The sequence below is a fragment of the Rhipicephalus sanguineus genome, unplaced genomic scaffold (assembly GCF_013339695.2).
Source record: "Rhipicephalus sanguineus isolate Rsan-2018 unplaced genomic scaffold, BIME_Rsan_1.4 Seq53, whole genome shotgun sequence".
In the NCBI taxonomy this organism is placed as follows: Eukaryota; Metazoa; Arthropoda; class Arachnida; order Ixodida; family Ixodidae; genus Rhipicephalus; species Rhipicephalus sanguineus.
This window is the reverse complement of record NW_023615445.1, coordinates 22,678-37,495: the sequence shown is the minus strand read 5'-3', so window position 1 is coordinate 37,495 and position 14,818 is coordinate 22,678. Positions and strand designations below refer to the sequence as shown.

Here is a 14,818-nt window from a genome sequence, read left to right as displayed (position 1 = left end):
TGAATGTGACTTTGCAACAGGCAAATAAAATAGACAGAGAGATTAAGTCTAAAAGGCACGTGGGTTATTTATTAAACCGAAAATCAGTTATTATTGTCCAGCAATAGCACTTGGCTCAACAGCAGGCAAGGGCTGTACTCAGGGTCCCCTGCTGGTTTGTCATTTTGAAAGTCTGTGCTTGGTGTCACTACTGTATAAGTGCTCCTTTTGCAACTTCCAATGTCAGTTTTTAACCTTCTCAAGGCTGTGGAGCACAAATCAATTTCCCACAAGTGTAACACGGCGTCTCTTCAATTCCGGTGTTGCCCTGTCAGGTCGTGGTGGAAGCGACTACCACTGCACCCTTGTCGACAGTATTGGTGGCCCTAATTTAATGCATTTCACTTCAAATTACATTAATTATCTTAGCACCGCTATCACCAGCTACCTTCTACGAGAAACGGTTCTCGCGCGAGTCGCACCTATGATAATGACGCACAGGCTTTGAAAGCAGCCTATACCCTCTGCCTTGAAAAAGGTCACTACTTAAGCCGAACTCAGAACGAAGCACAAGCCCAAAGAACGGTTTTATCACGGATAAGTCCACGCGGATAAATTCTGTGTCATTTTCCTTGCCGCCGTTCGCCAACATCCAACGGCTTGAACTTCGCTTCGTTGCGCGCTGCGATGCCAAGCACTCCTCCCGTCGCCGTATTTTCCGCGCACTCGGCAGTCCCGCATAGTATGCCATACGAATGCGGTTTCCAATGCCACTGAAGCGTTGCCTAATGATCCGATGGCTGCAGCTTGACCAAGGAACACCGGGCGGTTCTCGTAGACTCGACGCTTCGGTAGCGACAAGTAGTTTCGGCATCGCGCCCTCGTACGCTTGGCGCGTCTTCTTTACACGAGAATCTCCGGACGTGCCAACACAAAATAAGGTAACTATGTGTCGGCGGGCCGCACGAACGCGAGCGTAAAGCCCGAACCATATAGAGCGTTTTTGCCGGCGTTTCCTGGCGTTGCGTCCCTCGGCGTCGTCGCATCAACGCCGTCAGAGAGGGCGGCAAACCATAGCTCAGCGTCACACAGTGTGACCAGAGGGAATGAACCTGACACCTCGTAAAGCAGTGTACAGTTTCCGTCAATGGACCAACAAGATATATTCCTGATTATAGCTTTTAAGGTTAGCTTTTATGTCTCAGTAGCAGTTCTGTGGTGCAGAAAACGAGTCACAGTGACACAACGCCACCGAAAAGTCTATTTTTTTTATTTGACTTGTAGCGCCAGCTATTGGCATTAAGAAGAAGCACAAACTTATAATATATGGCCTCTGAGCTTGAAGCTGCCGTATATCTTTGAGGCCACGTATTCGGCCAATACACTCATTTCTGCTAAGCCTACCGATGAACTTGAGTACGGCACTCGGAAAGACTTCAAAGATATCACGATCCCTTTGCAGTCGAAGCTTCTAGGGAACAAGCTAAGTCAAATACAAGCATCAGTTGAGAACTTAAGGGCCACACAGTGCACGGCGACGACTTATTAGATCCGAGGCGGGCGGCAGCCATTTTGGCAGCACCGACGACGCCGTTACGTAGCGGAAGTCGCTGCCAGCCGCACGCTGATTGGTTCTGCGTCCATCGAACTGCTTCCGGCGTCGACGCTGCCGCCCGTGATGTCTGGACCGTCCAGAGGTGGACGTTTCGGCCACCGTCACCGGTAGCGTCGACGTCGAGGGACGCCGGCGTACGAAACGCCGGGAAAACGCCGGCAAAAACGCTCTATATGGTTCGGCCTTAAAGCCCGAACCACACGTACGCTGGCCGAGCGCGCGCTGTACGTTGGCTGTACGCGCTCCGGAGGCCGCGCATGCGCAGACGAAGCAAGCGCGGCAAAACGCGCGCGGTACGCGAGTGTTTGCGGCGACTGATATCGACCTTGAGACGGCGCGCGCTTGGAAGCGCTTGGAGCCCAACTGTGGCATGGCTGTTACCAGCACCGGCTTGACCGACGGATGATGATACACATCATATGAAAAATTTTAGTTCTTATTTACTTTTGCATGCATCTAACAATAAAAAAGGTAACAGAAGGAGGTTTTGTAAGTATTCTGATGAACTATCAGTAATTTTGTACGAAACGATGTCTTGCACGTATGAGGAAGCGCGCGCTTCGCGTGCGCCTTCGCGCGTAGTGTGTGGGTGGAAACCGCCATAACTCGCCGGAGACGCCCGGGCTGCGCGCGCTGACGCGCGCCCCGTGCGCGTTTGGGAGCGTACGTGCGGTTCGGGCTTAAGCAGAGGAAGATGACACTTGTAACAACACACGGGCACACGACACCCGCAGCGCGGCAGCCGTGAGCGCAGAACAAAAATACAAAAACAAAATGGCCGCCTCGGGTTGCGTCAGCCAATGGGAGGCGCGAGAGAATGGGCTCGCCTCGCGCGCGCGCGCTCTGGCCAATGAGCGTTTTACAACCACCCTTCCGAAAAGCGCCGATAGCGGCCGTTCTGTGGCAGCGACGCCATTTTGAAACGCCGCAAAATATACACAAAGAAAACAGCTTCAAAACAAGCCAAAGATGGCGGCGATCAGCCAGCTGCTGCGCCCGCGGCGCGCGCGGGAAGTTTGAACAAATTTTGCCTGTTGAGATGCATTTTGCGGCTCCTGTGGCGTCTTAAAAATAAGTTTTAACCCATTTCCCGGGCGAAATCGGCGATAATATTTTGAGGGCAGCTGCTTAGGGGTGCAAACATGCCTAAAATGCGTTTTTCTCAAAACTGATTTTCTGTCCATTTTTTACTATTCTAAGACCCGCGTCCCCCCCTTAATCAATAGCACCATTTACTGAATGTTCTTCAAACAACTTCAATTCTGTCGTTATAATTGTGTTTGCTTCTTATTAGGTTACAGTTCGCTAAGCTTATACTTTTATGTTTTACATTATATTCCTGTTTTTTAGTTTAGTGTTTGCTTTTTCATTATGTTACAGTTTCCTATCCGTTTGTTTTACATTATATTCCTGTTCGCATTGCTGTTTTGATACTTAATACTATGTATGTTCTACCATTTTCATTTCTGCTGTTAAGTAGTGTTATTTTTTTTTCTACCATTATAATAAGGTCCCCCTACAGTGTTTACACTATGGGACCTTTTTCTGTACTAAAATCTTTATATTCTGTATATGTACTAAATATTGAATAAACTTCAAACTTCAAAAAAAAAAACTTCACATTTACCTTACATTTACTACTAAAAACATCCTTTATACTTTCCTTGGGAAGATGGGAAGAAATGGGAAGCGTCACCATACGACATCATAATGACGTCACAGATCGCCAAAATATGTAGCGTCTTTATGACTTCACATAACGTGACGTCACATGATGATTTATTCACACGTCATGGACGCTTTGCATTGCCTCCGTGATCGGTCACGGAGGCCGTGCAAAACCGCGTTAGGTGCAGAACGCTTTTGGAGGGGGCCACGGGAGAATCAGTACAACTACTGAGAAGAAGAAGATGGCTTTCGCCTTCTAGTCATCTTTAGCGAATGCATAAGGGACCCTTGCGTTTTTTAATTCAACGTATCTAAACCATGACTTGCGCATCTGCAGCCGATTTTGTGGACGCTGAGCACGGGGCCGACGATCAAGAGGTCGCACGGGAGGGTTCTGAGATGGCATCGCACGTGGTAAAAGGTAGCACCTTTTCCATCCTGTGGCAGATAAGCATCATTTGCCGGCGGGAAGCGCGCGCGAGCCATCGTCTCAGTGCGCGCTGTCTGCTACTCACCGAACATCGCAGGCCCGACGCAGTAATGAAAGTCCTCGTTGCGGAAGTGCTTGTTGCACACAAGGCTCGTAGCCGATGGCTACTTGCCGGTTCTTAGCTTTACAACCCATGCTTCACGCAGTTTCTTGTCCCTCGGTTACCGGTGCAGGCTGACACTGGGCCCCGTTGCGTAAGCCTGGAACTGCGGCACTGAGCGGTAGAGCCACATGTTCGTCTCCTTCGGAGGCAGCTGCTCTATTACAAGGGTTTCAATGAAGTAGAAAATGAGTAAAAACATCCGAATTTGAACAGACCGCAGCGCATGTGGCACTTGAAACTCGTTTTCAAAGCATGCGTCAGTGCTCCACAAGCAGCCGACGCGGCCGCTGAGACCACGTGATCCTGCCAAGCACGTCACGCTGACGGTGGCGCCGGCGTTTCCAGTGGTGGGCCTCGAGGCCAATAGTACCGCGCTTCTGGGCGAAGGCCAGCCGTGAGATGCGCTCGCCACCGTGCTGAAAGAAGGTGAGGGAAAAGGTACCACAACTTTTGCGTCTGTCTGTCTTGGCCCCCATTCTACGCATAGTTTCGGCAGGCAGCGTTGGTAAGAGTTCTTGGAGAGTGTCTGCGTTAATGCGACTTGTTCTCAGTTTGAAACCTGTAAAAATGCCGGCCACTTCAGATCGCCAGCTGCCCATGGAGATGGGTCGGTTCAGTGGAAGGGCAGCGTGCATGCCACAGCGGCGCCACCGATTGAGGTGGCCATGTGTGCGGAAATGTGTAGCGGGCGACCTCCACAAGGATCGCTAGCTACCACCACTGAAAACAGGTCTTTCATGAGCGCGGCAGGCAGGCATCTTTCTGGAGGAGGCGTTATCTGAAGCATGACCGGTTTGGGAGGAAGTTTAAGTGCATTTTGTACGCTAGGCCTACGCCGCTTCCCTATGCGTCAGTTGTGTTTGTTACGTGGTTGTGGGGGTTGCGTGCTTCCCCGGGTCGAGTAGGAAGGCCAATGATGGCAGTGTCAAAAGCAAAGTACAGTAAAACCTCATTAATTCAAAGTCACTGGGACTGTGAAAAACTTTCGAATTAAGCGGGTTTTCGAATTAACGAAACATACAAAAAGTGGGATAAAAGGAACTTTGAATTACTGAAATTAATCAGAGGTGGTCGTTTGGCCTTCTAGTTTGCGACTCCAAGGGTTGTTTTCCAGCAATACCCGGTCCCATTTTTGCCGGGAAAACGGCAGGCCTCACTGCTGTTAGGGCAAAAAAGGAAAAAAAAAAGGAAAAAAAAAAGTGTGGTCAGCTGAAATGCGTGCCTGCGGAAAAGGTGTGCTTCACTGCAGCACAGTGGTGACACGCGGGCAGCATGTCACCTGCTCCTCGCAGCGTCAGCGCGTCATATGATGCGACCATTCGCCCATTCTTTTTGGTAAAATAAAGAATATGATAATGGCCAGTGTGATGGAATCCGCAATGTGTTCTGGCTGGAAAACATGATCATTGAAGTTCTCGAACTGAGTTTTCGAAGTAGGCGTTACAAGCAAGAACTCCGCCAGCAGTGCAAGTGCGCAAATTGCCAGAGCAGCCACCAATCAGAGGTTCGCATACATCATGAATTCCGTCAGACCGTCCTTTATTATCTTTTCTTTTCCCAAAAAGAATGGGTAAATCATGACACGCTGACGTTGCCAGAAGCACGCGACATGCTGCCCGCGTGTCACCGCTGTGTTGCAGTGAAGCATGTCTTCTTTTCCGCAGGCGCATGTTTTAGCTGACCACGAGACCGTGTTTTCCTTTTTTTTTTGCGCTAGCAGCAGCGAGGCCGGGTCGCTTAAACTGTCACTCATTAATATCGCTACACTGCATTGCCCTGTGGCTCCTAAGGGCCGTCGCTTCCGCGGATTTGCGGCGAAATCGGGATCGGGAATTGGCACATGGCACCCAAAGTTTTCGAATTAACCGGGCTGGCGCTGACCGCCGCTTCAAATTATTCACTCTGATTTACATTGCAAAATACGGGACCGCAGAAACCCTTCGAATTAAGCGGGATTTCGAAATAACCGAGTTCGAATTAATGAGGTTTTACTGTACTTGCAAGTGTTTCCGGACTCGTGCACAGCTGAGTTTTCGTGCTTTGTGACTTCGCAGAAAGGTGACAAGTACGGATTCTGTACCACGTGTGCCTGTGATGTAAGCATTTCGCATGGCAGCAAAGCCGACATAAAGGTGCACATCGCTTCCGATATGCAGAGAAAAAAGAAACTGCCCCCCTCTCCTCGCTGCAGTCTCCCAAATCTTTTTTTTCATCTCTCAAGCAGAGATAAAACACACTGGCCGGCTCCGTCGGGTGAAGTACCGTAAAAAGTGGAGTATAGGTTGACCCCCCTCCCCGACTTTGAAACTACTGAAAATCGAAAAAAAAAAAAAAGGTACATGGAATGGCCAAAGTATCGGAGGGCGCCTTCACTGTGAAACAAACTCAATTTCAAATGGTGCACAGTGAAAATACCATTTATTTACATGTGTGGTTACGTGCAAGTTCCTCTTGACAGAAAGCCAAAATCTGGGCTCACACATTATCCTTGTAAAATGTCGTGACCATGTTGGCAGTTTTCATTTGGATTCACTCTGAGATCACCGGTAGCAATCACGACAAGAGCGCAGCTCCCGGATAACTCTGCAGTTTCCTTGTCCAGCTCTTGATATGCTGCGGTTTGGCAACGAAGCAAAGTTTCCTTCTACTGCATGCGATCCTTCAGCATGTGCCAGTAGCTATTGCTTCTGTGGTGCACTCAATCTGCCCACTAATCATAGTCGTACGTGCTGCTGTAACCAAAGCTGCCGGCATCGCAGGAAACAACAAAGAGTATCCAGCGAGAACACCATTGCCAAGATGAAATGTTAGTTATGGTTTGGGACTCCCAGCTCTTGCTTACATTCGTTGCGCTAACATCTCAACACATCTTTCACACACTTCAGACTCGCAGTGTGCTACCAGATTTCTATGTGCCTTCGTGAGCTTGATCACCGTTTTCTTGAACACTGCGGTGAACTGTTGACGGCCACCAGTCGAGAACAAGAAAAAAGGCAGCTTAGAGCCCAAACAGGTTCACAAGACAACAACAAAAATGCAAAATGAGGCTGCCCACGGCACAAGGCTGGTAGCAAACAAAGCAGCGCCAATGATTGTGATGGTGATAGAGGCAGTTGACTTCAGTTGCCCATAGTGGCCGGACCTCCAAAGTCTTTCTGCTGATTTCCTGTGTATTAAACAGGGGTCAACATTTTATTGCGTTCTTTTTATTTTATTCTACCTGTCTTCAGGTTTTTACTGTAGCACGAATTAGCTGGTAGCCTTAATCCGTATAACATACCAGTTTGTTGCTCTGGCATTCATTGCTTTGCCCTTGCAGCAAAACTGTGACTTTCTTTTTTCTTTTTAATTCAATCAACATGTGATCATTCGTGCATGTGCTTGGGCTAGTTTGGCCACTTTGACATGCGTAGGTGGACAGTCGGCTTTATTTAAAGCTTCAGCTAGAAGCGACAGATGGAAGGCAGTAGATATTCCTCAGCACAGACAAGCAAAAAGCAGGTGTTGTGTGGTTAATGCCACAGGGGCACATGCACACAGAGACCGACACGTACACGCTGCTTGCTCGGATGAAAGAGTACTCTGCTGTTTATTGCGCCCGGACATATATAGGGCAACAGGGTGACTACTTGGGCTGGTTGGTACTGCATTATAAAAGGAAAAATACGTTCTTTGTGCACAAAACATTTCAAAAAAGAAGTCAGATAGGACAGAGTGCACAGTCAGATAGGTCAGGGTGCGCTCTCTCCTTTCTGACTTCTTTTCTGAAACGTTTTGCACACAAAGAACGTATTTTTCCTTTTATAACGTATACAGGCACACACATACAAGTTACAGGGAGCTGCCACACTCTGGTGGCAGCCTAACGAAAGGGCTGAACTGTGGCGACTTCTACATCTCCCCCTTGAAGCTTTAAAGGTCAGACGGGAGGATGGAGGAAGCCAAATGCGCCAAAAGTTTCACACATTCAAACGGCGTGGCGGAACAACACGCCAGCCTTAATGTGTTCGTGTCACGTTACGCTGGCTGCAGGTTACTGTTGCACGGGCTGTCTGAGGAGGACCACTGACTTTGTGTTGTTGGCAGGCTGAGGTTCCTGAAGGGGAACTTCTGCGGTGGTGCTTGCTTTGCAGCTGTTTGCGGCATAGGTCGGCAAAAATATTCAAACTCGGACTCACTCAAGAACTATATTCTGCTCTGAGGGCTCATTCGCTCTCAGACTCACTGAAATTTTCCTCAACCGGACTCACTCAGACTCACTCGCTAAACTTTTTCTCAACCGGACTCACTCAGACTCACGGCTCGATAAGAGTCTGTGTGAGTCAACTCATGAGTGAATTTGCCAACCTATGGTTTGCGGTGGTTCCTCTCCGGAGGCAGCAGGTGCAAAAGGTGAAGCTGGTTGCGCTGTAGGACGCCAGCTCGCTTCTTGGTCCTTGCCCCAGACTGAGGACCGTAGCCTGCACTTGGTCAGGCCACACCCAGACACGCTGACCTATTTGGAGTGGCGGCAGCTCCATGATGTCTGTTGTCATCGCCTGCCGCTTGTAGGCCACGTCCTCGGCAGCCAGGTTTGCTTTGGAACTCCAGTGGCGAGTTGACGTCCCATCAACAGCTGGGCTCGACTGAAGCTGTCGACTGCTCGAGTATCCCTATAGCTGAGCTGAGCCAGATGAGGATCCTTAGACTTGCGGAACAGGTCCTTGACTGTACGAGCCATCCTCTCTGCCTCCTCATTCGATTGAGCATAGTGTGGACTACTTGTCACGTGGTCAAAGTCATACGATGCTGCAAATGCCGCAAACTCTTGCGATGAGATTGGTGGGCAGTTGTCCGACCTGATTTCTTGTGGGATTCCACGGCGAGCAAAGATGCTTTTAAGAGTGTCGATAACTGCCTGAGCGGTCGTGCTCCTCATGGTCACTACCTCAGGGAACCTTGAGTAATAGTTCGCCACCAGGATAAACGTCTCACCGTTGAGGGGGAACAAGTCCATTCCGAGGAATTCCCACGGACATCCAGGAGGGCCCTGGAGGCCAGGGGCTCTGCAAGGTTCGCACGGGTGGAGGCAGTGCACTGTTCGCAGTTGGTGATGAGAGAGGCAATGTCTGCCTAGATACTGGGCCACCAAACTGACTCCCGAGCTAGGGCTTTGGTCCTGTTGATGCCCTGATGACCTTTGTGCAACAGCGTCAAGACCGCCGGTCGAAGAGACAATGGGATGACCATCAGGTGCCTTTCAGCAGAACACCGTCACAGACAGAAAGCTCGTCTACCACAGAGGCATACTTTGAGAGGTGCAGTGGTATCTTGGACTTTTGTGGCTAACCATGCTGGCAGAAGGTGAGAACCTCGCACTCGCCATCAGACTCATGTGCCTCTCGCACATTTTCGGGGCTGAGTGGGAAGACTTCTGACGTGCAGCCGACTACCTGTGCTGCAAAGAGTTCCAGTGTCTAGAGGAGTGGTTGGTGGATGATGCACGACAAGCTTTCCTGGCACGTGCAGCATCCGGAACTGGTATCGCATGGTCTTGAGCCACAGTCTCTGAATGCGAGGAGGCAACATATCCAGCTCCATCTTGCCCAGAAGTGAAGAGAGTGGCGGATAGTCAGTCTTGAAGTCAAAGGCGATGCCATGGACGAACTCGTCGAACCTTTTTATAGCCCACGTCGTTGCCAAAGCTTCTTTTTCAGTCTGGCTATAATGCTGTTCAGTCCGAGTCATTGACCTCGAAACAAATGTGACTGGGCGGCGCTCTCTCGAAGATTGCATCTGTAGCAAGACTGCGCAGTGTTCGAACGAGTTTGCATTTGCAGACACTGTAGAGGTGTACAATAGGTGGTACTTGGCCATGCACTTTTGTGACGTCAAGAGTTCCTTAATTATCTCGAATGCTGCCTTTTGCTCCTGCTGCCACACCCAACTCGCACACTTGTTCAGCAAGGCTCTGAGGGGTGCTGTGACGTCCGAGTTATGTGGCAAGGATCTGGCAAGATGATTCACCATTCCGAGCAGTCGTCTAACACAGGCGACGTCCATTGTAGCTTCCATGACTGACTGCTTCGACCTTCGCTGTATCTGGCCTAGAGCCCTGTGCTGAGATGACTACTACGAGGAAGGAGACCTCGGATACCCCGAAACGACACTTGTCCTGGTTCAATGTGATGCCTGCTTTTGCAAGGCAAGGTAGCACCTGGCTCAGTCTGGCGTCGTGTTCCTAGCGGGTGCGTTCAAAAACCAGAATGTCATCTACCATATTGGTGACTCCTTCTTGACCCTCCAGGATTCTTGCCATCTGTTTTTGAAAGTACTCTGGCGCGGAGGGGATGCCAAAGCAAAGGGGAGCCGGCAAAAGCAGTATCGGCCATATGGGGTGATGAACGTCGGGAGCTCTTGGGAACATCCAGAGAGCTTCACCTGGTGAAGTTTGCGGTCGCATCCAGCTTTGAAAAAACTGTTGCGTCGCCAAGGAGGCCAAGGACTTGACCAACAGTTGGTAGGCGAGATAACCGCTGGTCATTAAGTGTAACTGACTGGATTCCAAGAGAAGGCAAACGCACGAGGGGGAGACAAAGTCAAGTGGGCAGATGAGATTAAGAAGTTTGCGAGTATAACGTGGCAGCAGCAAGCACAGGACCAGGTTGATTGGCAGAAAGAGGCCTTTGCCCATCAGTGGGCGTAATCAGGCTGACGACGACGATGGTAAAATATGGCATTCGTGGAGGAAGACGACCTTGTTCAGTTTACTCAAGTCAACGCATAGCCGGTAGAAACCACCGTCTTTCCAAACGACAACGAGGCCGGAGCACCATGGTGTTGGCTTGTCGACCCTACCGATCACGCCCATGCTTCTTAATTTGTCCAGTCTGCGGCAGACGACCTTGAGCAGTGGGGGATCCTGCGAGCGACGCCTGGCAAGAAAGGCACGGCATCGGGTTTCAGCCGTATGATGTACCCGTCTTTGAGAATGTCCAATCCCTTGAAGAGCTCAACGTGCAGCGCTGGCAGTCCCTGAACAGGCATAATGGGATCATGCAGAGGCGCTAACAATGATCTCTACTGTAGGAATTAACGGAGCTATGGGGCAGTTTTAATTAAGTGGCTTAAAGTACATTGAATTTATAGCCGGCCAACCAAAAATTTGAAATTACCGAATTCTGAATTATCAGAGTTTGAGTCATGGCGAGTGTACTGTACTTATTGCCATTCAGAGTTGTTGCTGATGTTACTGTGACCCATAAAAAAAAAAAGATCTCCTTGCCTCCCTTTTCCAATGCCCCATTCCCATTGCTGATGTTACTGCGACCCATAAAGAAAAAAGATCTCCTTTCCTCCCTTTTTCCAATGCCCCATTCCCATTGCTGATGTTACTGCGACCCATAAAGAAAAAAGATCTCCTTTCCTCCCTTTTTCCAATGCCCCATTCCCATTGCTGATGTTACTGCGACCCATAAAGAAAAAAGATCTCCTTGCCTCCCTTTTTCCAATGCCCCATTCCCATTGCTGATGTTACTGTGACCCATAAAGAAAAAAGATCTCCTTGCCTCCCTTTTTCCAATGCCCCATTCCCATTGCTGATGTTACTGCGACCCATAAAGAAAAAATCTCCTTGCCTCCCTTTTTCCAATGCCCCATTCCCATTGCTGATGTTACTGTGACCCATAAAGAAAAAAGATCTCCTTGCCTCCCTTTTTCCAATGCCCCATTCCCAGGTTGACAAGTATGTTTTGGTATGTATGTTCACTTCCTGTGTCTCAATGACAGGCAGGACTCCTGGAAGACTACACGGAACGCCGTGGTGGTGTTGGGGTGAGTCCAAGTGCAAGCACGGTGGCGGCCACTCTGGAGACCATGATCCAGCTCCAGCAGAAGCTGCTCTCCATGACGGCTGCCCAGCAGCAACAGACAGCATCGGCTGGCCTGACGGGAGCCACCACCAGCACAACGGCCACTGGGGGCATGCCACCTTCAGTCGGCGCTTACCGATCCAACGAGTTCTCACCCTCGTCTGGCATGGACCTGCAGAAGAGCTTGCAGCAGCTGAGGCAAAGCCAGCGCTACAATGTGAGCAGATGCTCAGTTTTTATTCCCCAAGGATGAGGCATCCATATTCAGTCAAGAGAAAAACACATTTTTCTTGCATGTGTCAATTACTTTTTCACGATACCAAAAACTCCGCTCTTGCTGCGAGGAGACGCTTGGTAAGCGAGAAGACGAGCAAAAAGCAGATGCAGGGGGCAACACCACCTTGAACGCCAGTCGCCGTGAATTCATAGTCCACTAGGACCCAGGTAGTCCCTAACTGGTAAAAGCGAAGTACATTGTCTTCTAATGAGACTGAAGGGGTTGGAACGTGGCAATGAGAACTACCTTTGTTATTTACGGAGAGAAAGTGATGAAATGTGGCATGCAGATGTGATGCCATATTTACTCGAATCTAGGCCGGCCCCGATTCTAAGCCGACCCCAGAAATTTGCAAGGCCAGAAAAAAAAATTATTGTACTCGAATCTAAGCTGACCCCCCTACCCCCCCCCCCCCCCCACTTTCACACATGGTTTTTTTTTTTATAAAAACATCGGCTTAGATTCGAGTAAATACGGTATGTTGTGCTAATATCATAATTGAAATCCGTTTTGAGCTATCTTTTGTAGTTTTTGAGCTGCAACACTTGACAGACTCTCATTGTCATTCCAAAATTAATGATTTAGACATAAATTCATCAAGATTTTTGCATGAGGATATTCACAAGGGCCCATTCTGTGCTGTAAAGCTATTGGTTTATTTTAGGGGTGTGCGAATATCAATTTTTTCGAATACGAATATGCACCTTCGAATATCGAATATCAAAGGAAAAATGCCTCCACAGTAACAATATTTTATTTAACATGTAGCTATTTGAAAAAAAAAAAAACATTAACAGCCTGACTGGCAACATAACATACACTGCTATCTCCAGAACACAATGTCCAGGCTAGCACAATGCACATCACAACGCAAGCAAATATCACGGCACAATGAAAGAAATGACTACATGTTATAATGAAGAAATATGAGTTGCTCCACATGATCACACAGCAGGCGCTCCCTTGTAACAGAGACAACCCCCCCACCCCCCCTTGCCACTGAAAAGGCACGCTCGCTTGGAACAGAAGTGGCTGGTATAGGGAGTTACATGGGGCAAAGCTTTGCCAGACTGGGGTATCTGAACAGTCCGCCACCAGTCACGTGGGTCACTGTCTTTCTTCAGAAGTGGTCCCGCATAGTGAACGAGTGGTAGTGCGGCACGTTACGGCCGCATAATATTGAAAATGTACGGTTACATGATCGCCAACAGCGCTGCACGTCGGAGATGCACCAGCAATAAATCATACGTATTGGGGCGCTCGTCGCAGGCAGATATCGTGCCTGTGTGTACTTACGATGTTTATCGCTCCTCTCGGCAACGTTTTTAGCTATACGAACGCAGCAGAAATGTGGAAGAAGAGTTATTTTATGCATAATAATTGAATCGCATATTCGAATTTTTCGAATATTCGAAACTTTTCGAATACACGATTGTCGAATCGAATACGAATATTTCGAACGTAATATTCAACCAATATTCGAAGCTTTCGAATATTCGCACACCCCTAGTTTATTTTTTATTATTCAAATAAGCATACAAAAAGAAAGTTTTAATTTTTTTGTACATATTGTATTGCTAACAACTTTTACAAAAAGCCACTTATAAAAACCTGTATGACTTCTAGATAAATATGGACACTTTACACTCACCAATGTCTCAGAATCTAAGCGCTGAAAACGGAATGGTTATATCTTCATTTTTCAGAATGGCACAGGGATGACTGACAGCAACTGTTAAAAAAATGAAAGCTGAGAAAATGGAGCTAAAGGCTAAGAAAATGGAACTCAGAAGGAAGCTGGTTTTATTTTTCATCGGAGAAATGCAGCTTTCTGGCTGTCTTGAGCTCTATCTGTCCCCTTTATGATGACGTCAATATGGTGGCACTGTGTCAAGGGAAAACTGCAGATTTGCGTATTCTAAAGCGCAATTTTCTCATAGTTTTAGATAACAGCACACTAGCAAAATGCTTTTTTTTTTTCAACTTCTACTGCTTATTTTGGTCTAATATTTCATCACGACATAAAACATGGTCTCAGGATTGCAGAATAAAATTAATTGAAAAATTGAAAATTCTGACCAAATTTACCATTCCCATTGCCACTTCCCACACCGACATTGGAACACATAACATATCTGTGTACACAACGTCCGGAGGCTGCCATCTCGCCTCTGTGTAACGATTCCCTGAATTGGTCGTGGGAGGTACGGCTCACGGAACTGGAAATGGGAAGCCAACTGGCGACCCTTGACCAGGCCCGGCGAGCCGCTGTAGCCAGTGGGGCCCTGGAAGAGGGGCACCACCCACCCTAACCACTCCAAGGCATGACATAAATAAATGTTTCCTCTCTCCCCCCCCCCCCTCAACACGTTTCAGGAGATTTCATTGAGCCACTGTGGTATGAAAAAACACTCCGAAGTCCGTGATGGAGTTTTTAGAGTGTATTTTATCAATCTAAACTGATTTCACTTGAGTGTGGCTTTAATGGGCGCACTTTTTTCTTGACAAATATGCCGTGACTTGTGGTGCAATCGTTATTTGCGTATTTACACTTTACCTACATCGCCACGAGGCATTGCGTAGAGGGGGGGGACATGGCCCACAACATAACGTAAATAGCAATAGGTTGTTGTACAACATACGTCTTCTACGAAAAGAACAAAAGCACACAAATTATGTGGGATTATTCAGAATGTGCAAATATATTACAACAAACATGCGCTCTAAACAAGAGTCACCTTGGTAGGATATTTCATTCATGACGACGTTATTGGTGTCGACGTTATCGTAGGGAAGAGAAAAAGAGTTTGTTATTAACTCCATGAGCATCGCTTGC

General features: G+C 48.2%; 1 protein-coding gene across 1 annotated transcript in view; it reads left to right on the top strand.

Annotated features, from left to right (window-relative positions):
- The window catches only part of LOC119377648 (uncharacterized), a 44,710-nt gene that overhangs the window by 21,743 nt on the left and 8,149 nt on the right, over positions 1-14,818 (top strand). The window contains exon 3 of the mRNA XM_037647024.1: positions 11,623-11,922. Within this exon, the coding sequence (XP_037502952.1) occupies positions 11,623-11,922 (300 nt within the window). The remainder of the gene's footprint in view (positions 1-11,622; positions 11,923-14,818) is intronic.